Here is a 25,000-nt window from a genome sequence, read left to right as displayed (position 1 = left end):
CCAACATCATTATCATAATTGTCATCATCACCATCATCATCATCATCACCAACATCATCATCATCATCACCATCATCATATTCATCATCATCATCACCATCATCTTCATCACCACCAACATCATCAGAATCACCATCTTCATCATCACCATCATCATCTTCATCATCATCACCAACATCATAATCTTCATCATCATCACCAATATCATCACCATCATCTTCATCATCATCACCAACATCATCATCATCATCATCACCAATATCATCACCATCATCTTCATCATCATCACCATCATCTTCATCACCAACATCATCATCACCAAAAACATCATCATCCTCTTCATCATCATCACCAACATCATAATCTTCATCATCATCACCATCATATTCATCATCACCACCAACATCATCATCATATTCATCATCATCATCATCACCAACATCATCACCAACATCATCATCATCATCACCAACAACATCATCATCATCTTCATCATCATCACCAACATCATAATCTTCATCATCATCACCATCATATTCATCATCACCACCAACATCTTCATCATCATCACCAACATCATCAGCACTAACATCATCATCATCATCACCAACATCACCATCATCATCACCATCATCATCACCATTATCTTCATCACCACCAACATCATCACCATCATCATCAGAATCACCATCTTCATCATCACCAACATCATCATCATCACCACCATCATCATATTCATCATCATCATCATCCAAACAGGAAGTGCTTCCTTCTCATAGGCCCCGCCTTCATCAGCACCCTCCTCTTCTTCGGACGGCTGCTTCAAAATTCCGATCACATGACTTCACCTCAGCGACGTGCCCACATTGGACGTCATCGTAGCTCCGCCCCCCGTGCCCCCTCGCTCACTGGCGGCCCCTCCCCCTTCTCATCGTGTCTCCTCCTCACGTCTTTTTGTCCGCACATTCATCACCGTGACAACATCTGTTCCCCTCAAGGACGTGTGTGTGTGTGTGTGTGTGTGTGTGTGTGTGTGTGTGTGTGTGTGTGTGTGTGTGTGTGTGTGTGTGTGTGTGTAATACATGGTCTGGCCTGAACCCAAAGACAGAATGGGGACATGGGGGCTAAAAATGAATGTTACCTGATTGGCTAGTACACACACACACACACACACACACACACACACACACACACACACACACACACACACACACACACACACACAGGGTTTGATGTCTGCAGTTTTCTAAATGAGTGTTGGTGCTGTGGAAAGGGGCGGGGCTTCCCGGGCAGACATTTTTATTGGCGAAGTGATTTGTTTCTGCTGCAGAGATCCTGCCTCACTTTTCCCTTTTTTTTTCTTCTCTTCTCTTCTTTTTTTCCAACCTTTTCTTCTTCCTCTTCTTCACTTTGAATTGTGTTGCATTGTTTTGATGTTGTTTCTTGCGATGAAAACGCGCCGTGAAATAACGGCGGCGTGTGCGCGTGTGTCGCAGGAGGACGAGACGGGTGACGGGCGCTTCAGTTTCCCGGGTTACGGCGTGGGCCCCACCTGCCTGCAGGCCAAAGACGGCATGGCCATCAAGGGCAACAACAACAACGCCCCGCCCTCGGCGGCGCCGGAGAAGAGCATCGAGGAGATGAAGAAGTTGTTCATCGGCCGCGCCAAGCGCATCGACACGGTGTCCCGCGTGGCCTTCCCGATGATCTTCCTCATTTTTAACATTTTCTACTGGATCACCTACAAGATCATCCGCAGCGAGGACATCCACAAGCAGTAGCCCCGCCCACTCCCCCCGGCCCCTCCCCCCCCAGCCCCGCGTGGGAGGAGTCCAAGCAGACAGGCGGGGCAAGGGTCGGCCCCTGTCCATCGCAGACTTTAACCCCGCCCCTAACAGGAAGTCGCCGCAATGCAAGAGAAATATTTACACGCCCCCGCCCCTCCCCAGCTGCGGGGATGATCACATGACTGATGGAGGCTGACTCGTCATATTTACGTGCCAAGCGAAGGAGGTCATGTGACCGCCTTGTGTTTACATCCAATTAGTGCTTCCTCTCTGTGACCCCGCCCCCTCGCCGTCATGTGACACGCAGCTTCTCTATGCAACCATTCATATGCAAATGATGTCGGCTCCGCCCTCGGACTCTATGACCTCATCGATGACGCTTGTTTGTGGCGAGGCACACTCCACACCAGCAGGGGGCAGCGAGTGCAAACGCTAACAAATCTTTTTTTATTCCTCCTTTATTTCTTTACTCATCAACAAACTCTTCTAATACGATATTTATAGTCCAATATTTTACACCAGGTTGAGCAATTTACATAATAAACCAAATTAAAAAACAATCCTCAGACAAAACCTGTTAAAGATGGTACAAGTAAGATTAAAATAAAATATAAATATAAATATAAAATAACTTGAATTCTTCCAATAAAGATAATAATTTAGTTTCTACATTCAACCATTTTCCAAGGTCGTATTAATTATTAGAAATAATTCAGTCAAAAGTGTTTGAGTTTTACTTTTAGAAAACAAAGTTAGCTCGCAACATAATAATAATTTTTAGTTTGCTATCTTTATAAAAAATAAAAATAAAACATATTTTTATCTTTGGTCCTCTGATCTCCCAAAATAAATGTACAGTATCGCGTTCCATTAATAAACGATTTGCATTACATTTGAAATAATTTGCCAGCCATAATGTTACATTTTTCTTTCAATTAATCACATTTTCATGAACTTTTAGTTACTTTTCCAAAAAGACTGCAGTTCAATGTTTTAAATCAACAACGGAGCGGTATGCCTACATCCGGGGATTTTTAGTGCAGCCAAAAAAACAAAACAAAAAAAAATAACGGAAATGTGTCCCGTTAAAACCCGTCCGACCGGAACTGCCTATAAATAACTCAAGTTCCGCAGGTGACGAACATTTCAATTCGCTTCTTTACCATTTCATTTTTTTTTTTACTTCCTCCTGCTGGTTTGTCAATCGTCAACGATTCGTTAACCGTGTCGTATCTTCTTCTTAATCGTCTTTGCTCGTCGCTTCGTCACATTTACACATTATTGTCCTTCTTCTTCGCCGCGAGCGAGGACGCGACACCGGCGCCATCTAGCGGATTTTTGAGGTATCACAGGCGTCCACCTTGGTTTTGTAAAAGACAAAAGGGAAGAAAAGAAAAAAAAAAAATGTTTTTGTGTTCACATTTTCCACCCGTGCTGTTGGCATGGCAACAGAACCCGTCAGGAGAAAGCGATCCGTGCCATAGCCGCCGCGGCGAGCTCGCTATCTAGCTCGCTAACAGGTGATTTAGTGCCATGGGGGAGGGGCGTGAGTCGTTCCAAATAAGGACCTACAAACATTTCGTGCTTCCGCCGGCGTGAGATCACGTGACTTCTGAGGTGGGACGTTCAAGTAGCATGTTTGGTTTGTTGACTTCCATTGGGGATTTGTTGCATTTTAATGGCCGGCCGAGCTTTGTTTTTGTTGCTTTGCACACGTTAGAATGGCCTTAATTTCGCTTCTGTTAACTGGCACACAGTGCAAGACGCTTCGAGTGCAGGATGGAAAAACTAGCGGCGCAAATACCTTTTTGAGAAACAATATTTTGCATGAATATTAAAGAGATCGGCAGATATTTTGCTCGCACTAAAACTGTGAAGCAATTTGAAGAAGAGGAAGAAGAAGAAGAAGAAAAAAAAACCGAATGTAGCGTTTCTGCTGTTTCTGTATATATGGAAGTATTTATTGACATATTACTAATTCTATTAACCAGACGAGACGTTTTATGAACAAGCTTGTAGTTCCTCCACTCCAGGATCTGTGTCATGTTCAAAGAATAAACATTAAAAACAGCAATTAAATCTTTGACCTGATTGTTTATTTCGTGTTTTTGTCATGACTTTTACCTTCTTTTTTTGTGTGATGACTGAGTCGGCCCGGTGCGTCCACGCATGCGCGAAGCCTTGAATCACAGTTACGGTTTTCTTTTTGTGAGATCAAACACATTGATTACTCACAAATATGTCTTTTGTGCCATCAGCTAATGACAGACACACCACAGGTCATACACATATATATTTTATAAATAAAGGTTTATAAAAGTAAAAAAATATAGAAAAATATAAAAAGTATCATTAGCATAGACATCTTATAAGTGGACACAGCATTGGCTGCTGTGAAACGAGAAATTGGGCCGCCATCTTGAAGTGGTGATGAGCAGCCTAAACTGACACTTTATATATAATATGACTTTGTTTCATATATATATACACACATACATACATACATACATACATACATATACACATATGTTCATACAGTGGTGGTCAAAAGTGTACATACACTTGTAAAGAACATAATGTCATGGCTGTCTTGAGTTTTCAATCATTTCTACAACTCTTATTTTTTTGTGATAGAATGATTGGAGCACATACTTGTTGGTCACAAAAAACATTCATCAAGTTTGCTTCTTTTATGAATTTATTATGGGTCTACTGAAAATGTGAGCAAATGTGCTGGGTCAAAAGTATACATACAGCAATGTTAATATTTGCTTACATGTCCCTTGGAAAGTTTCACTGCAATAAGGCGCTTTTGGTAGCCATCCACAAGCTTCTGCTTGAATTTTTGACCACAAAATTGGTGCAGTTCAGCTAAATGTGTTGCTTTTCTGACATGGACTTGTTTCTTCAGCATTGTCCACACCTTTAAGTCAGGACTTTGTGTAGGCCATTCTAAAACCTTCATTCCAGCCTGATTTAAAGTTAAAGTTAAAGTACCAATGATTGTCACACACACACTAGGTGTGGCGAAATTATTCTCTGCATTTGACCCATCACCCTTGATCACCCCCTGGGAGGTGAGGGGAGCAGTGGGCAGCAGCGGTGGCTGCGCCCGGGAATCATTTTGGTGATTTAACCCCCAATTCCAACCCTTGATGCTGAGTGCCAAGCAGGGAGGTAATGGGTCCCATTTTTATAGTCTTTGGTATGACTCGGCCGGGATTTGAACTCCCAACCTACCGATCTCAGGACGGACACTCTAACCACTAGGCCACTGAGTAGGTTTAGCCATTCCTTTACCACTTTTGAGGTGTGTTTGGGGTCATTGTCCTGTTGGAACACCCAACTGTGCCCAAGACCCAACCTCTGGGCTGAAGACTTTAGCTTGTCCTGAAGAACTTGGAGCTAATCCTCCTTTTACATTGTCCCATTTAAAGCACCAGTTCCATTGGCAGCAAAACAGGCCCAGAGCATAATACTACCACCACCATGCTTGGCGGAAGGAATAGTGTTCCTGAGATTAAAGGCCTCACCTTTTCTGCTCCAAACATATTGCTGGGTATTGTAGCCCAACAGTTCCATTTTTGTTTCATCTGACATCACATGGACAAAGATAATACCTTCTGCAGGAAAGTTCTGTGACAATGTTAGTTTTTGCGACAATGTTTGTTTTTGCAACAATGTTTGGTTTTGGGACAAAATTAGTTTTTTTTGCAACAATGTTTGTTTTTTGCAACAATGTTTGTTTTTTGCAACAATGTTTGTTTTTGCGACAAAATGTGTTTTTTTGCAACAAAGTAAATTTTCGCGACAAAAATCATTCTTTGCGACAATGTTTGTATTTTGCGACAATGTTTGTTTTTGAAACAAAATTCGTGTTTTGCAACAATGTTTGTTTTTGTGACAATGTTAGTTTTTGTGCCAAAAATTCGTTTTTGTGCCAAAAATTCGTTTTTTTGAAACAAAGTTAATTTTTGCGACAAAATTTGTTTTTTGCAACAATGTTTGTTTTTGCGCCAAAATGTGTTTTTTGCAACAAAGTAAATTTTCGCGACAAAATTCATTCTTTGCGACAATGTTTGTATTTTGCGACAATGTTTGTTTTTGAGACAAAATTCGTTTTTTGCAACAATGTTTGTTTTTTGTGACAATGTTTATTTTTGTGCCAAAAATTAGTTTTTTTGCAACAAAGTTAATTTTTGCGACAAAATTCGTTTAATGCAACAGTGTTTGTTTTTGCGACAAAACGTGTTTTTGGCAACAAAGTTAATTTTCGCGACAAAACTCATTCTTTGCGACAATGTTTGTATTTTGCGACAATTTTTTGTTTTTGAGACAAAAAATTTTTTTGCAACAGTGTTTGTTTTTTGTGACAATGTTAATTTTTGTGCCAAAAATTAGTTTTTTTTGCAACAAAGTTAAGTTTTGCGACAAAATTCATTTTTTGCAACATTGTTTGTTTTTGCGACAAAATTTGTTTTTTTGCAACAAAGTACATTTTTGCGACAAAATTCATTCTTTGCGACAATGTTTGTATTTTGCAATAATGTTTGTTTTTGAGACAAAATTCGTTTTTTGCAACAATGTTTGTTTTTTTGTGACAATGTTAGTTTTTGCGACAATGTTTGTTTTTGCAACAATGTTTGGTTTTGGGACAAAATTAGTTTTTTTTGCAACAATGTTTGTTTTTTGCAACAATGTTTGTTTTGTGTGACAATGTTTGTTTTTGCAACAATGTTTGTTTTTGTGCCAAAAATTATTTTTTTTGCAACAAAGTAAATTTTTGCCACACAATTCGTTTTTTTGCAACAATGTTTGTTTTTGCGACAAAATGTGTTTTTTTGCAACAAAGTAAATTTTCGCGACAAAAATCATTCTTTGCGACAATGTTTGTATTTTGCGACAATGTTTGTTTTTGAAACAAAATTCGTGTTTTCAACAATGTTTGTTTTTGTGACAATGTTAGTTTTTGTGCCAAAAATTTGTTTTTGTGGCAAAAATTAGTTTTTTTGAAACAAAGTTAATTTTTGCGACAAAATTTGTTTTTTGCAACAATGTTTGTTTTTGCGCCAAAATGTGTTTTTTGCAACAAAGTAAATTTTCGCGACAAAATTCATTCTTTGCGACAATGTTTGTATTTTGCGACAATGTTTGTTTTTGAGACAAAATTCTTTTTTTGCAACAATTTTAGTTTTTTGTGACAATGTTTATTTTTGTGCCAAAAATTAGTTTTTTTGCAACAAAGTTAATTTTTGCGACAAAATTCGTTTTATGCAACAGCGTTTGTTTTTGCGTCAAAATGTGTTTTTTGCAACAAAGTTAATTTTCGCGACAAAACTCATTCTTTGCGACAATGTTTGTATTTTGCGACAATTTTTTGTTTTTGAGACAAAAAATTTTTTTGCAACAGTGTTTGTTTTTTGTGACAATGTTAATTTTTGTGCCAAAAATTAGTTTTTTTTGCAACAAAGTTAAGTTTTGCGACAAAATTCGTTTTTTGCAACATTGTTTGTTTTTGCGACAAAATTTGTTTTTTGCAACAAAGCAAATTTTTGCGACAAAATTCATTCTTTGCGACAATGTTTGTATTTTGCGATAATGTTTGTTTTTGAGACAAAATTCGTTTTTTGCAACAATGTTTGTTTTTTGTGACAATGTTAGTTTTTGCACAAAATTCGTTTTGTATGTATCCATCCATCCATTTTCTACCGCTTATTCCCTTCGGGGTCGCGGGGGGCGCTGGAGCCTATCTCAGCTACACTCGGGCGGAAGGCGGTGTACACCCTGGACAAGTCACCACCTCATCGCAGGGCCAACACAGATAAACAGACAACATTCACACACTAGGGCCAATTTAGTGTTGCCAATCAACCTATCCCCAGGTGCATGTATTTGGGGATATATATATATATATATGTATATATAGTTTAAGGAGCAATGTCGTCATAGCATGTCAGTATCACTCCAACCCTGTATCAATCGATATATTGTTGACATTTGGATCAATTGTCGCCGCCCACATGGCCCGGATGTGACGTCACGCGTTTTGAACGCAAACCAAAGCGGGTGTGAGAAGTGATCATGTCTCAGGAGTTTCACGTCGTCAAGTGTTTCAGCTGTCTCTCCTTCCAGGGCCAGCACGTAAGACACTCTCATTCATCCATTTTCTACCGCTTTTCCACTCTCATTCGTGCTAATACAGCTAGCGCTCTCATGCTAATAACAGCTAGCACTCTCATGCTAATAACAGCAAGTGAACTAAATCAACGATGGCTTCTCATGCCTTATCAAGAAAATGGCGTTATAAATCTACCCCGTGGTTATGTTTTACACACTTTGCGAGTTCAAATGTGTATTTTTCGTTAACACCAGGCTACTTAAATCTCACAAACTTGTGGGTTCGGTTCGTTGCTGTTCCACCTAAATCCTGCAGGGGTCAGTAGCGCGTCTTTAAAAAACACTCGCCGAGTCCAACCGGATCACGAAGAAGACTCGCGTTCTAAGGGTACGCAGCATAGAGCGCTACTGCCTACTGGCGCTGACGAGACGCGGGGCCGCCATCTTGGAGTGGTGTTTCGCTCCACTCAGTGCAATTCATTTGGCAGGAGCAATGAACTGTCAGCGCATTTAATTCATCTTACCTCACTGAATACCACTGATTTCCACGCGCTTTTTTTTGTCATACGTGTAGCTATGATAAAAGGACACATGTTTTATTATTCATAGTTTGCGTAACAGTAATAGAATATTCTTATATGCTATAAGCAGAGGTGGGTAAGAGTACTGTTACTTTAGAGATTTATTACTCAAGTAAAAGTAAGGAGTAGTCACCCAAATATTTACTTGAGTAAAAGTAAAAAGTATGTTGTAAAAAAAACTACTCAAGTACTGAGTAACTGATGAGTAACATATACACACACATATATATATATATACATATATATATACACACACACACATATATATATATATATATATATTTATATATATATATATATATACACACATATATATATACATACATTGATATATACAGTATATAATTTATATTTATTTTGCCGTTTTTGTTTACATGTTAAAGGTGTTTTAATGAATATACATGCATGTTTAACACATATATATTCCTTTCTTTCATGAAAACAAGAATATAAGTTGGTGTATTACCTGATTCTGATGACTTGCATTGATTGTAATCAGACAGTAGTGATGATAATGTCTACGTTTTCAAATGGAGGAGAAAAAAAGTTCCTCCTTTCTGTCTAATACCACATGAAAGTGGTTGGTTTTTGCCATCTTATTTGTCCAGCTTCCATATTCGTTTTTATACACTTTACAAGAAATACATTGGCGGCAAACTCCGTAGCTTGCTAGCTAGTTTGCGCTGGCTTTCGGAGACTCTTATTTTGAAACCGCAGGCGCAATGGAGCGGCACTTTTATTGTGAAGACAGGAACTGTGCAGTACATATTCCGTACAATTGACCACTAAATGGTAACACTCGAATACGTTTTTCAACTTGTTTAAGTCAGGTCATGTGACCCCTGGCTCTGTTTGATTGGTCCAACGTCACCAGTGACTGCATCTGATTGGTGGAACGGGGTGAACGTCACCAGTGACTGTATTTGTTGAAACGCAGGCACTATGGAGGTCTGTCTGACAGACCAAAACAAACAAAGCGTGCATTAACAGATCGATAAAAATTAGTAGCGAGTAGCGAGCTCAATGTAGATAAAAGTAGCGGAGTAAAAGTAGCGTTTCTTCTCTATAAATATACTCAAGTAAAAGTAAAAGTATGTTGCATTAAAACTACTCTTAGAAGTACAATTTATCCCAAAAGTTACTCAAGTAGATGTAACGGAGTAAATGTAGCGCGTTACTACCCACCTCTGGCTATAAGTGACCAGACGTCCGAGATCAAAACTGGGAATATAATCCCAGAGAAAGGAGAAGCTATTTTTAAGTTGAAGAAACAATATAAATAGGTTATATATACATGCGTATATACTACATAAACAATGTATGAATACATTAGATATCTATATATCTTATAGACTGTATCTCTGTTGCTGCAGCAGCAGAGAGTTTATTCTGTCTTGACACTTTGAATTGATATATTTTGTTGTTTTTTACAATCTTTATCTTCATCATTTATTTCAACTTTATGTTATTCAAGTGTGACATTTTTAAATGTAATTAATTGACAAGCAATTATATTATGGTCATACTCTTGTTTGCTAGCGGCTAGGATTTCAGTGGTCCTGGAGTCCGTGGTGTGTCCAGCAACAACCGCTCCGTCACGACAAGCAGGTTCCCCCAAACCCAAGATCTTGTCAATTTGGTTGAGGCCAGTTAAATAGTTCCAATGTTTAGATTTGGAGAGCAGTGCAAAAAGAGACAAGAAGAAAGTTAAGACAAGACAAAGAAGCAAGCAGGAGAGGGAAGGGGAGCGTCCGCCTTCCATGAGTGCCAGTCAGAAAGTCCTTTAGGGAATAATTGTAATATTTTGTTGATATTTGTTACATTATCCTATACTGTTTTACAATAATCATATATTGTTAAATTATTCGTGAGGTTAAATACAAATGTGTTGTTCGCCTAAAATCTTGTTTTATTCTGATCACCAAATGAAAGACAAAGCAATTCTACTAAAAAGTGTTTCTATTCATAGGAGTTGTACTAACATGCCAACATTACCATAATATCAGCCTTCAAATGTCCAATCCAACTTATCTTTATTTTTGTTTACAGGTGAAGAAGGTGAAAAGGTGGACTTGTAAACTCTGTGGAGAGAAGCAGTCTTTGCTCAAGGTGAGCAGCTGAACTTATTCTTCATTATTCCCTTTTTACTCATATTTTCTCCATTTAAAGGGCAACTGCACCTTTTTTTTTTAATTTTATTTTGCCTATTTTTCACAATCATAATGAGAGACAAGAAAACAAAAGTTTTTTGTTTTTTTTGCATTCAAACATGTAAAAATCGCCTCGTTCTTGGTGGCTAGCAATGCAGCTAATGTTAGCAATCAATTGTACCTCGAAATCACTTTAAAAATGTGTTCAAAAATCATCAACAGTACTTAATTTATGTTGTGTAACCTGTATAATAACCAAGCTGTAGTAACATTGTTATTGTAAGAGGGAACACTGAGGAACTCTTTTTCTCGGCATGCTTTGGTATTAACTGCAAAAACTAACTACGCCGAGAGATAAGCTAGCTTCTACGTCAACACCCGAATCACGTTTGAGTTTGTAATACACAACAATGTGATAGAACACCAATCTGTACTACCTGAAAACATAAACAATCGTATTACAGTATCTGTAAAGTAAGCACTCCATTTATGTCGAAATAGCTTGGCTCCGAGCTCCATATTTGCAGTGTCAAAGTCGCACCGACCTCAACCCTCTCAGCGGCCGTCTGCTCCAACGTCTCACTCTTCCTCCGGGCTTGCTTCTAGAAGCAGCAGTTCATCCTCCGTATATTCAGCTTCAAAAAGATAAGGTCGTGAATCCTCATTTGTCCAAAAATAGTCTTTGTTGTTTGTTATGCCATGATTAGAACACACACTTTGCATTTGTTTCCGGAAGGAGGAACACATTTGTTGCCAGAAGTCGGAAGTGCGTTGCTATGGAAACAGAAATAAATGCGCAGAGGAATGAGTTAAAATGACCAAAATAGGGTAAATATAGAACATATTACATATTGTTATGAAGGTGTCTGTAACTACATTATATATATACTTGCAGTGTGTATATTGTACATATTACATATTGATATGAAGGTGTCTGTTACTACATTATATATATACTTGCAGTGTGTATATTGTACATATTACATCTTGTTATGAAGGTGTCTGTTACTACATTATATATATACTTGCAGTGTGTATATTGTACATATTACATCTTGTTATGAAGGTGTCTGTTACTACATTATATATATACTTGCAGTGTGTATATTGTACATATTACATCTTGTTATGAAGGTGTCTGTTACTACATTATATATATACTTGCAGTGTGTATATTGTACATATTACATCTTGTTATGAAGGTGTCTGTTACTACATTATATATATACTTGCAGTGCGTGTATTGTACATATTACATCTTGTTATGAAGGTGTCTGTTACTACATTATACATATACTTGCAGTGTGTATATTGTACATATTACATATTGTTATGAAGGTGTCTGTTACTACATTATATATATACTTGCAGTGTGTATATTGTACATATTACATATTGTTATGAAGGTGTCTGTTACTACATTATATATATACTTGCAGTGTGTATATTGTACATATTACATATTGTTATGAAGGTGTCTGTTACTACATTATATATATACTTGCAGTGTGTATATTGTACATATTACATATTGTTATGAAGGTGTCTGTTACTACATTATATATATACTTGCAGTGTGTATATTGTATATATTACATCTTGTAATGAAGGTGTCTGTTACTACATTATATATATACTTGCAGTGTGTATATTGTACATATTACATCATGTTATGAAGGTGTCTGTTACTACATTATATATATACTTGCAGTGTGTATATTGTACATATTACATCTTGTTATGAAGGTGTCTGTTACTACATTATATATATACTTGCAGTGTGTATATTGTACATATTACATCTTGTTATGAAGGTGTCTGTTACTACATTATATATATACTTGCAGTGTGTATATTGTACATATTACATATTGTTATGAAGGTGTCTGTTACTACATTATATATATACTTGCAGTGTGTATATTGTACATATTACATATTGTTATGAAGGTGTCTGTTATTACATTATATATATCCTTGCAGTGTGTATATTGTACATATTGCATATTATTATGAAGGGGTCTGTTACTACATTATATATATACTTGCAGTGTGTATATTGTATATATTACATCTTGTTATGAAGGTGCCTGTTACTACATTATATATATACTTGTAGTGTGTATAGAAAACGTTGATGGAGGGTTTTGAAGTTGTTTTAAATAAATAAATAAATCTTTAAAATCCTAAAAAAAAGTGCAGTTTCCCTTGAAAAAACAAATCATTATTTAATGCCTGACAGTGGATGACGTCATTAGAGTGAAGGCGATGCAGTTTGTGTTCGTGCCACATGGCGGCAACAGAGAGTCGCTCAAATGAAAGCGTGTTGGTAGAAAGTGTCAAATGTGCTTTCTTTTTGCTCTATAGTTGGGAAATATGAGTAATAACCAGCTCCATCAAACTATATTACTTCAACTAAACATTTTTGCAGCACAAACTATGAGGATTGGTTTGGGTAGGTTTTGGGAGGGTGGTGGGGCTTCTTATGAATCATAAGTCATTAAAGGCCTACTGAAATGCGATTTTCTTATTTAAACGGGGATAGCAGGTCCATTCTATGTGTCATACTTGATCATTTCGCGATATTGCCGTATTTTTGCTGAAAGGATTTAGTAGAGAACATCGACGATAAAGTTGGCAACTTTTGGTCGCTGATAAAAAAGCCTTGCCTGTACCGGAAGTAGCAGACGATATGCGCGTGACGTCACAGGTTGTGGAGTTCCTCATATCTGCACATTGTTTACAATCATGGCCACCAGCAGCGAGAGCGATTCGGACCGAGAAAGCGACAATTTCCCCATTAATTTGAGTGAGGATGAAAGATTCGTGGATGAGGAAAGTGAGAGTGAAGGACTAGAGGGCAGTGGGAGCGATTCAGATAGGGAAGATGCTGTGAGAGGCGGGTGGGACCTGATATTCAGCTGGGAATGACTAAAACAGTAAATAAACACAAGACATATATATACTCTATTAGCCACAAATTAATCCCGCATAACAAACACCTCCCCCTTCCCGTCCATATAACCCGCCAATACAAATCAAACACCTGCACAACACACTCAATCCCACAGCCCAAAGTACCGTTCACCTCCCCAAAGTTCATACAGCACATATATTCCCCCAAAGTTACGTACGTGACATGCACATAGCGGCACGCACGTACGGGCAAGCGATCAAATGTTTGGAAGCCGCAGCTGCATGCGTACTCACGGTACCGCGTCTGCGCATCCAACTCAAAGTCCTCCTGGTAAGAGTCTCTGTTGTCCCAGTTCTCCACAGGCCAATGGTAAAGCTTGACTGTCATCTTCCGGGAATGTAAACAATGAAACACCGGCTGTGTTATCCGGCACAACAGTCAGGGGTTGCATTCTACGGCGGGGGGTGCGTTATCCGGCACAACACCTGCCTGCAATACACCGCTTCCCACCTACAGCTTTCTTCTTTGCTGTCTCCATTGTTCATTGAACAAATTGCAAAAGATTCACCAACACAGATGTCCAGAATACTGTGGAATTTTGCGATGAAAGCGGACGACTTAATAGCTGGCCACCATGCTGTCCCAAAATGTCCTCTACAATCCGTGACGTCACGCGCAGACGTCATCATAGCAGGATATTTTGCGCGAAATTTAAAATTGCACTTTAGTAAGCTAACCCGGCCGTATTGGCATGTGTTGCAATGTTAAGATTTCATCATTGATGTATAAACTATCAGACTGCGTGGTCGGTAGTAGTGGGTTTCAGTAGGCCTTTAATAAATTAAAAACTATAATAGTTAGTACAAAACCTTTTGCAACGCAGACAAGTTTGAGGGGATGTTGACGTAGGTGGGGTCTCGTTATGGATAATTACACGTTCATAACTTGATAGTTTGCATCACAAACATGGGAGGTTTTGACATATTTGAGGGGCTGCTTATGAATATTGAGCGGTTAATTAACCTTAATAGACAAGCAAATATGCAGCACTGACAATTGGGACACGTCTGGGGGAGGTTTGGACAAGGTTTTGGGGGTGGGGGGCAACGTCACCATGGTCTTGAACAGGTCTATTTGTCCTCATTACGCACATTTTTGTTTGAAACCCACAAAGGAGTTCGGTCGAGGAAGTGGCGCCGACTGCAGACGTCATGTTCAAAAACTGAACGCCATGAGAGGAGCCATGTTGGAGGAAGGAGACGGGCGGTTGCTACGGTAACCATGTTGACAACTAACTGACCTCCCTCCAATGAGCACGTGCCATACTTCTGATTGGCAGGGAGCAAGAGGACCAGGCAGGAAGTGAGGAGCACAAAGACCACCAAGTGAGAAGTCTTTCTCTCACACACACACACACACACACACACACACACACACACACGGCTCACACTTGTGTGCAGGTGTGCGTGCAGGTGGGACACACCCAGGTGAGCCGCTGGAGTAAATACCTGCACACACCCGAGGAAGACGATCATGTTTCGACGAGCTTTCAGCAGTCCCAAGGCGGCGTGGACAGGTGTGATGAACACCTGCTGCATTGCACCTTTTCATCCAAACACACCTGAGCTCACACTTCCTGTTTGGCAGGAAGAGGAGGAGAGAAGGCGAGGAAGATGACAGCCGGACGCCGAAACAGGTGAGAACCAGCGTGCTGCGCGGGACTCATGGTGTCGCTTTGTGCTAAACTGGCTGGCTTTTGTCTCCTCCCTGAAGATGCAACATGGCCGACCACCATTCATGCAACCTGACAGTACCGCTCCTAAAACCTCATTTAGCAACCAGGCTGGTCCCCCCAGTCTTAAAACCTTATATAGCAACCAGGCTGCCACCCCCACTCCTAAAACCTCATTTAGCAACCAGGCTGTGCCACCCAGTCCTAAAACCTCATTTAGCAACCAGGCTGGTCCCCCCACTCCTAAAACCTCATTTAGCAACCAGGCTCCCACCCCCACTCCTAAAACCTCATTTAGCAACCAGGCTGCGCCACCCAGTCCTAAAACCACATTTACTGATCAGGCTGCGCCACCCAGTCTTAAAACCTCATTTAGCAACCAGGCCAGCCCCTCTAGTCTTAAAACCACATTTAGCAACCAGGCCGGTCCCCCCACTCCTAAAACCTCATTTAGCAACCAGGCTGCCACACCCACTTCTAAAACCTCATTTAGCAACCAGGCTGCGCCACCCAGTCCTAAAACCACATTTAGCAACCAGGCTGGTCCCCCAAGTCTTAAAACCTCATTTAGCAACCAGGCTGCCACCCCCACTCCTAAAACCTCATTTAGCAACCAGGCTGCGCCACCCAGTCCTAAAACCACATTTAGCAACCAGGCTGCGCCACCCAGTCTTAAAACCACATTTATCAACCAGGCCGATCCCTCTAGTCTTAAAACCGCATCTAGCAATCAGGCCGGTCCCCCCAGTCCTAAAACCACATTTACTGATCAGGCTGCGCCACCCAGTCTTAAAACCTCATTTAGCAACCAGGCCGGCCCCCCTAGTCTTAAAACCGCATTTAGCAACCAGGCCGGTCCCCCCAGTCCTAAAACCACATTTACTGATCAGGCTGCGCCACCCAGTCTTAAAACCTCATTTAGCAACCAGGCCGGTCCCCTCAGTCCTAAAACCACATTTACTGATCAGGCTGCGCCACCCAGTCTTAAAACCTCATTTAGCAACCAGGCCGGCCCCTCCAGTCTTAAAACCACATTTAGCAACCAGACCGGACCCCCCATTCTTAAAACCACATTTAGCAACCAGGCCGGCCCTCCCAGTCCTAAAACCACATTTACCAACCAGGTCGGCCCCTCCAATCCAAAAACCTCTTATACTATTCAGGCCGGCCCCCCAAATCCTAAAACCACATTCACCAACCAGGCCGGCCCTCCCTGTCCTAAAACCACATTTACCAACCAGGCCAGCCCCTCCAGTCCTAAAACCTCATATACTATTCAAGCCGGCCCCCAAAGTCCTAAAACCACATTTACTAATCAGGCTGCGCCACCCAGTCTTAAAACCTCATTCACCAACCAGGCGGGACCCTCCAGCCCTAAAACCACATTCACCAACCAGGCCGGCCCCCCAAGCCCGCCCTCTGGTTCAAGGTGGGCCGCTTTCCTCCCAGGTGACTTCCAGGCTAACACGGTCAGTGGGAAGAGTCAACATGACAGCAGCGAGGCCCCGCCCCTCCCATGGTCCCGCCCCCTACTCCCCGGTTCCTCCATGTTTGAGAGTGGGGAGGATTTCGATGTCACCTTTGACCTGTGAGAAGGACACGATGGCGTTCGGCAGACGCGAGGCAGCATGCTGGATGTTGATTGGTCCGCCGCTATAACCGCACTTCCTGTCTGTTCCTGATGATCACAATCATTTCTAGAAGGTTCTTGAGTGTTCATGTTCCGCCTTCCAAGTGACATATGACAAATATGTTAGTCTGAATGTAACTGAGATGTATCTTAGCATTAAAACATTGTAAATATGACACATTGTGCATAATAAGTAACTGAGATGTAACTTAGCATTAAAACATTGTAAATATGACACATTGTGCATAATAAGTAACTGAGATGTAACTTAGTATTAAAACATTGTACATATGACACATTGTGCATAATAAGTAACTGAGATGTATCTTAGCATTAAAACATTGTAAATATGACACATTGTGCATAATAAGTAACTGAGATGTATCTTAGCATTAAAACATTGTAAATACGACACATTGTGCATAATAAGTAACTGAGATGTAACTTAGTATTAAAACATTGTACATACGACACATTGTGCATAATAAGTAACTGAGATGTAACTTAGCATTAAAACATTGTAAATATGACACATTATACATAATAAGTAACTGAGATGTAACTTAGTATTAAAACATTGTAAATACGACACATTGTGCATAATAAGTACTGTATTTTCCGCACTATTAGCCGCACCTAAAAACCACAAATTTACTCAAAAGCTGACAGTGCGGCTTATAACCCGGTGCGCTTTATATATGGATTAATATTAAGATTCATTTTCATAAAGTTTAGGTCTCGCAACTACGGTAAACAGCCGCCATCTTTTTTCCCCGTAGAAGAGGAAGTGCTTCTTCTTCTACGGCAAGCAACCGCCAAGGTAAGCACCCGCCCCCATAGAAGAGGAAGCGCTTCTTCTTCTACTGTAAGCAACCACCCGCCCCCGTAGAAGAAGAAGAAGCGCGCGGATATTACGTTTCATTTCCTTTGTGTGTTTACATCTGTAAAGACCACAAAATGGCTCCTACTAAGCGACAGGTTTCCGGTTCATGAAAAGACGCAATCTCTCCATCCGCACACGGACTACTATTTCACAGCAACTGCCTAAAGACTTTCAAGAAAAGCTGGCTACTTTCCGTGCATATTGTAAAAACAAGATAGCTGAAAAAAAGATCCGGCCAGAGAACATTATCAACATGGACGAGGTTCCACTGACTTTTGATATTCCTGTGAACCGCACTGTGGATACAACGGGAGCACGTACGGTGAATATTCGCACCACAGGGAATGAGAAGTCGTCCTTCACTGTGGTTCTAGCTTGCCATGCTAATGGCCAGAAACTTCCACCCATGGTGATATTCAAAAGGAAGACCTTGCCAAAAGAGACCTTTCCAGCCGGCGTCATCATAAAAGCTAACTCGAAGGGATGGATGGATGAAGAAAAGATGAGCGAGTGGTTAAGGGAAGTTTACGCGAAGAGGCCAGGTGGCTTTTTTCACGCAGCTCCGTCCATGTTGATATACGACTCCATGCGCGCCCACATCACGCTGGTTTTTAATATATTATTAAAGTTTGACTGACCTATCTGACTGTTTTTTTGACATTCCCTTTAGCGCAGTTAGATGCGGCTTATAACACGGGGCGGCTTATAGGTGGACAAAGTTTTGAAATATGCCGTTCATTGAAGGCGCAGCTTATAACCCAGGGCGGCTTATGGTGCGGAAAATACGGTAACTGAGATGTAACTTAGTATTAAAACATTGTACATACGACACATTGTGCATAATAAGTAACTGAGATGTAACTTAGCATTAAAACATTGTAAATAAGACACATTGTGCATAGTAACTAAGATGTATCTTAGCATTAAAACATTGTAAATATGACACATTGTGCATAATAAGTAACTGAGATGTAACTTAGTATTAAAACATTGTAAATACGACACATTGTGCATAATAAGTAACTGAGATGTAACTTCGTATTAAAACATTGTAAATATGACACATTGTGCATAATAAGTAACTGAGATGTAACTTAGCATTAAAACATTGTACATACGACACATTGTGCATAATAAGTAACTGAGATGTAACTTAGTATTAAAACATTGTAAATAAGACACATTGTGCATAATAAGTAACTGAGATGTAACTTAGCATTAAAACATTGTACATACGACACATTGTGCATAATAAGTAACTGAGATGTAACTTAGTATTAAAACATTGTAAATACGACACATTGTGCATAATAAGTAACTGAGATGTAACTTCGTATTAAAACATTGTAAATATGACACATTGTGCATAATAAGTAACTGAGATGTAACTTAGCATTAAAACATTGTACATACGACACATTGTGCATAATAAGTAACTGAGATGTAACTTAGTATTAAAACATTGTAAATAAGACACATTGTGCATAATAAGTAACTGAGATGTAACTTCGCATTAAAACATTGTACATACGACACATTGTGCATAAGTAACTGAGATGTAACTTAGTATTAAAACATTGTAAATACGACACATTGTGCATAATAAGTAACTTAGTATTAAAACATTGTAAATACGACACATTGTGCATAATAAGTAACTGAGATGTAACTTAGCATTAAAACATTGTACATACGACACATTGTGCATAATAAGCTAAATCAGACCTGGGCAAATTAAGGGCCGGGGGCCACATGAAGCCCGTTAAGCTTTTCAATCTGGCCCGCCGGACATTCCGAAAATAATTTTTTTAAATCTATAAGATGTAAAGTGTAGCTGCCATTTAATGTGCAGTGATGTTTTCTAATGACCGTAAGTTTTCAACTATACAAAGTATTTCAATGGTTGGAATCTGCGCTTTAGGATGATATACTAGTTACTATGGTCATCTAATTAGTTACTATGGTCATCTAATTAGTTACTATGGTCATGGTCATCTACGTCAGTGGTCCCCAACCACCGGGCCGCACAAGAAATAAAAATATATATATATTTTTTTTTTTATTAAATCAACATAAAAAACAGAAGATACACTTACAATTAGTGCACCAACCCAAAAAAAACCTCCCCCATTTGCACTCATTCACACTCATTCGCACAAAAGGGTTGTTTCTTTCTGTTATTAATATTTCTGGTTCCTACATTATATATCAATATATATCAATACAGTCCATAAGCACACATTATTGTATTTTTTTATGACAAAGAAAAAATTAAAAATACCATAACCACCCCCCACCGGTCCGTGGGACAATTTTTCAAGCGTTGACCGGTCCGCAGTTTCAAAAAGGTTGTGGACCACTGATCTACGTCACAGCAGCTCAGACGAGGCACCAAGCAGTGTGGGTGGGAAGCGTTTCACAACAAAGTTCTAAAGCTTAGTGATGTATCAGATTGTAAGTTGGGTTTATTTTGTACCCTTCGCGTTCATATTTCACTGTTTGTTGCATTTTTGTCGCGTTTCACTCGATTGTAAAATATGTCGATCGAAATGGGGTGTGACATTCATATTTTGTCAATATTCCGTGTTTTATCGTTCATAGAAAAATGTAAAATCCCATTACGTTTTTTTAAGGCGGTCTGTCATAACGTTTTTAGCATTCAATCAGACATTATTGTGAGCTTTTGTATTAGTGTTTCTAAAAATAGATATACCGGCCCCCAGACACATTTTTGTCTCTAAATGTGGCCCCCCGAGTCAAAATAATTGCCCAGGCCTGAGCTAAATGCTAATCTTCATTTCCATCCCATTGTGTAACATGATGACATGTGAGTGAGTTCACAGTTAAAAGTGCTTCTCTGCGGAGTTTGACATCCTAGATCCAGCGGCGCTGTGTCACATGGTGTCCAGTTACCCGGATGTATGACGTCACCACAAGCTGTTTGAAGGCGGACCACCGTGGATTTTTACTAACTGGGGAAATCAAAGGTGACATTGTTGAGACCATCAGAGACACTGAGATGAGATAATCGAGTTATATCTTTTCTTTTCTTGACTAAGCTCGTCCGAACTCCAGTCCAGTTGGTGGCGCTAACGTAAGTCAAGTAGACTTCTTCCAACAGCAATTAAGTTTAATTTATTATTTCCTCGGTCAGTGGTCAACAAAATAAACAGCTTTACATCCATGAATTCATAAGACTCAAAGTAGAACCTCCTGGTCGCAAGTCATCCACTTAACACCAGCTCAAAGCTGTTCTCATTAACATGCTAACATTTGTGCTAGAGGCTAACAGTACCTGCTCAGTGGCCTAGTGGTTAGAGTGTCCGCCCTAAGATGGGTAGGTCGTGAGTTCAAACCCCGGCCGAGTCACACCATAGACTAGGGATGTCCCGATCCGATATTTGGATTGGATCGGCTGCCGATATTTGCCAAAAATTGCGTATCGGCAAGGCATGGGAAAATGCCGATCCAGATCCAGTTTTTTAAAAAACTCCGGTCTGTGTTTTCCAACGCACCGATTTAAATAATACATTCCACTTTTCTGCTGCTCCGTAATTTCCGTTCCGCATTTTCCAGCACACCTTCAACACATCCACAGGTCTGTGAATTCTCACGCAGTTGCTTTTAGCTGCTGGCATTACACGACAGGCTCTTCTCACTCTTTCCTGTGTCTCCCTCTCACAGACAGCGAGCGCACCTTCTCACACACGTCACATACTGTCACGTCATACGTCACAAACTGCCACGTCATACGTCACATACGTATACGTCCTCCCCGAGCAGAGAGGTAGCAGCACGGCTAACGTTAGCTGTGATGCTAGCGCAGCCGTGCGAGCAACGCTCCCTCTAAGGTGCTCGCCTGTGCAATTGCGCACTGTTTAAGCGTCCTCTGCACATAGCAAATCTATGCCACGCACAAAATCAAATAAAAAAAATAAGCGCATAACAATTTTCGACACACGGACACGACAGAGAAAACAGTTTTCGTCATCATTGTTCAAATATTGTGACGTCTGTCGAGACGCTTATCTCCATTCGGTGCCACACGCCCACACCGTCAAATTGCCGAGGCAAAAATTTCCACATCAACACCGTATGAAAAAATTAGTGATTTTTTTTAGTTGTGATTTCCTTCTCTGCATGGAAGTTTAAAAGTAGCATATATTAATGCAGTATGAAGAATGTTTTAATGTAGACATGCAAGCCTTGAAAGAACATTTTGAAAATCAAGACTACATTTCATGCAAATGAGTGCATTTCTACCCTATATTTTAACTTTAGATTTATTCTCATATCAAACTCTTTTGGCTGTCTTTTTGACACTTACATCCGGCGCCCCCCTCCACACCCTGGATTATAAATAATGTAAATAATTCAATGTGATTATCTTGTGTGATGACTGTATTATGATGATAGTATATATCTGATAGTATATATCTGTATCATGAATCAATTTAAGTGGACCCCGACTCAAACAAGTTGAAAAACTTATTGGGGTGTTACCATTTAGTGGTCAATTGTACGGAATATGTACTTCACTGTGCAACCTACTAATAAAAGTCTCAATCAATCAATCAAAACACATAGATTCATCATACTGCTGTGATTATATGCATCAAGTGTTCATTCAAGGCTAAGGCAAAATATGGAGATATATATTGTGTATCGCAATATGGCCTTAAAATATCGCAATATTAAAAAAAGGCCATATCGCCCAGCCCTAGTTCAATGATGCCATTTCTGTTTGTCATGTATGATTTTGTCTATTTTGTGTTTATCCTTGAATAAACAGGTCAGTTTCTTGTTACCAACCATTGTGTATTATTCAAACTCCCCTAATTCAGCTGGCTAGATGTTATCAAGAGTACTAAAACCCTTTTCAACATGATTCTGACAACTAAGTAGGCTAAATAACTTTAAACTTTAATACATGCTCGGATAGGTCAGTATCGGTATCGGATCGGAAATGCAAAAACAATATCGGTATCGGATCGGAAGTGCAAAAACCTGGATCGGGACATCCCTACCATAGACTATAAAAATGAGAGCCATTACCTCCCTGCTTGGCACTCAGCATCAAGGGTTGGAATTGGGGGTTAAATCACCAAAAATGATTCCCGGGCACGGCCACCAGTGCTGCCCACTGCTCCCCTCACCTCCCAGGGGATGATCAAGGGTGATGGGTCAAATGCAGAGAATAATTTCACCACACCTAGTGTGTGTGTGACAATCATTGGTACTTTAACTTTACTTTAACTATGTATGGCAAGCCGCCAGTGTCAAAATACATCTCAGCTATGTGTATGTGCCTAATATTATATATAAAGCCCGTTTCCGTCACTACTGAAGAATATAACAATGGTAAGTCATGATTAAAAGTTAAAAGTCATAATTATTTTTACGCTGAATAGCAGATTGGAACCCAAGCAGAGTGTGTTTACCAAAAATAGTCTTTATTATTATTATTTCTCGCACAGGGGAAATAAACATAACCCAATGTCACTGCAGGGAAACAGCCAGTGCCATCAACAAATAAACCAGAGGCAAACACAGTAGCAACTAATAGGAGACACACAGCACAAAAAAAAAGTGGTAGTCAAACAGGGATTGGGTCTTGAGAGCCGGCGTGGTCCTGGTGCACATGGAAGGAACCAGCAATGGACAGACGTGAGCTGGTCATGATTAATAGTGGTCATGATTGATAGTGGTCATGATTGTGATCATGATTGTGGTCATGATTGATTGTGATCATGATTGATTGCGATCATGATTGTGGTCATGATTGATTGTGATCATGATTGATTGTGATCATGATTGTGGTCATGATTGATTGTGATCATGATTGTAGTCATAATTGATTGTGGTCATGATTGATTGTGATCATGATTGTGGTCATGATTGTAGTCATGATTTATTGTGATCATGATTGATTGTGGTCATGATTAACTGTGGTCATGATTGTAGTCATGATTGATTGTGGTCATGATTGATTGTGATCATGATTGTAGTCATGATTGATTGTGGTCATGATTGTAGTCATGATTTATTGTGATCATGATTGATTGTGGATAAGTTGATTGGCAACACTAAATTGGCCCTAGTGTGTGGATGTGAGTGTGAATGTTGTCTGTCTATCTGTGTTGGCCCTGCGATGAGGTGGCGACTTGTCCAGGGTGTACCCCGCCTTCCGCCCGATTGTAGCTGAGATAGGCTCCAGCGCCCCCCGCGACCCCAAAGGGAATAAGCGGTAGAAAATGGATGGATGGATGATTGATTGTGGTCATGATTAATTGTGGTCATGATTGATTGTGGTCAAGATTGTGATCATGATTGATTGTGGTCATGATTGATTGTGGTCATGATTGTAGTCATGATTTATTGTGGTCATGATTGATTGTGGTCATGATTGTGATCATAATTGCGGTCATGATTGATTGTGGTCATGATTGATTGTAGTCATGATTGATTGTGGTCATGATTGCGGTCATGATTTATTGTGGTCATTATTGTAATCATGATTGATTGTGGTCATGATTGATTGTGGTCATACTTGTGATCATGATTGATTGTGGTCATGATTGTGATCATGATAGTGGTCATGATTGATTGTGATCATGATTGTGGTCATGATTGATTGTGATCATGACTGTGATCATGATTGATTGTGGTCATGATTTTGATCGTGATTGTGGTCATGATTGATTGTGATCATGATTGTGGTCATGATTGATTGTGATCATGATTGATTGTGATCACGATTGTGGCCATGATTGATTGTGATCATGATTGATTGTGATCATGATTGTGGTCATGATTGATTGTGATCATGATTGTGGTCATGATTGATTGTGATCACGATTGTGGCCATGATTGATTGTGATCATGATTGATTGTGATCATGATTGTGATCATGATTGTGATCATGATTGATTGTGATCACAATTGTGGCCATGATTGATTGTGATCATGATTGATTGTGATCATGATTGTGGTCATGATTGATTGTGATCATGATTGATTGTGATCACGATTGTGGCCATGATTGATTGTGATCATGATTGATTGTGATCATGATTGTGATCATGATTGATTGTGATCACGATTGTGGCCATGATTGATTGTGATCATGATTGATTGTGATCATGATTGTGGTCATGATTGATTGTGATCATGATAGTGGTCATGAGTAATTGTGATCATGAT

At 39.8% G+C, this 25,000-nt stretch overlaps 2 protein-coding genes across 3 annotated transcripts in view; both read left to right on the top strand.

Annotated features, from left to right (window-relative positions):
• glra1 (glycine receptor, alpha 1) overlaps positions 1–3,866 on the top strand; it is a 156,314-nt gene extending 152,448 nt beyond the window's left edge. For both annotated transcript variants that reach the window (XM_061976566.1, XM_061976564.1), the window contains one exon: positions 1,497–3,866. In XM_061976566.1, the coding sequence (XP_061832550.1) occupies positions 1,497–1,781 (285 nt within the window). In that variant the 3' untranslated portion in view covers positions 1,782–3,866. The remainder of the gene's footprint in view (positions 1–1,496) is intronic.
• Positions 3,867–7,782: 3,916 nt separating this feature from the next.
• LOC133617359 (uncharacterized) lies at positions 7,783–17,214 on the top strand. The gene is made up of 7 exons (XM_061977304.2): positions 7,783–7,928; positions 10,535–10,594; positions 14,727–14,827; positions 14,892–14,937; positions 15,013–15,128; positions 15,200–15,248; positions 15,326–17,214. The coding sequence occupies exons 1-7, from the start codon at positions 7,869–7,871 to the stop codon at positions 16,874–16,876; spliced, it is 1,983 nt and encodes a 660-aa protein (XP_061833288.1). The 5' UTR covers positions 7,783–7,868; the 3' UTR covers positions 16,877–17,214.
• The last annotated feature ends 7,786 nt before the right edge of the window (positions 17,215–25,000 follow it).

The sequence above is a fragment of the Nerophis lumbriciformis genome, linkage group LG16 (assembly GCF_033978685.3).
Source record: "Nerophis lumbriciformis linkage group LG16, RoL_Nlum_v2.1, whole genome shotgun sequence".
NCBI classification, from domain to species: domain Eukaryota; kingdom Metazoa; phylum Chordata; class Actinopteri; order Syngnathiformes; family Syngnathidae; genus Nerophis; species Nerophis lumbriciformis.
The sequence above is the reverse complement of the archived record's forward strand: the minus strand, read 5'-3'. Positions and strand labels throughout refer to the sequence as shown.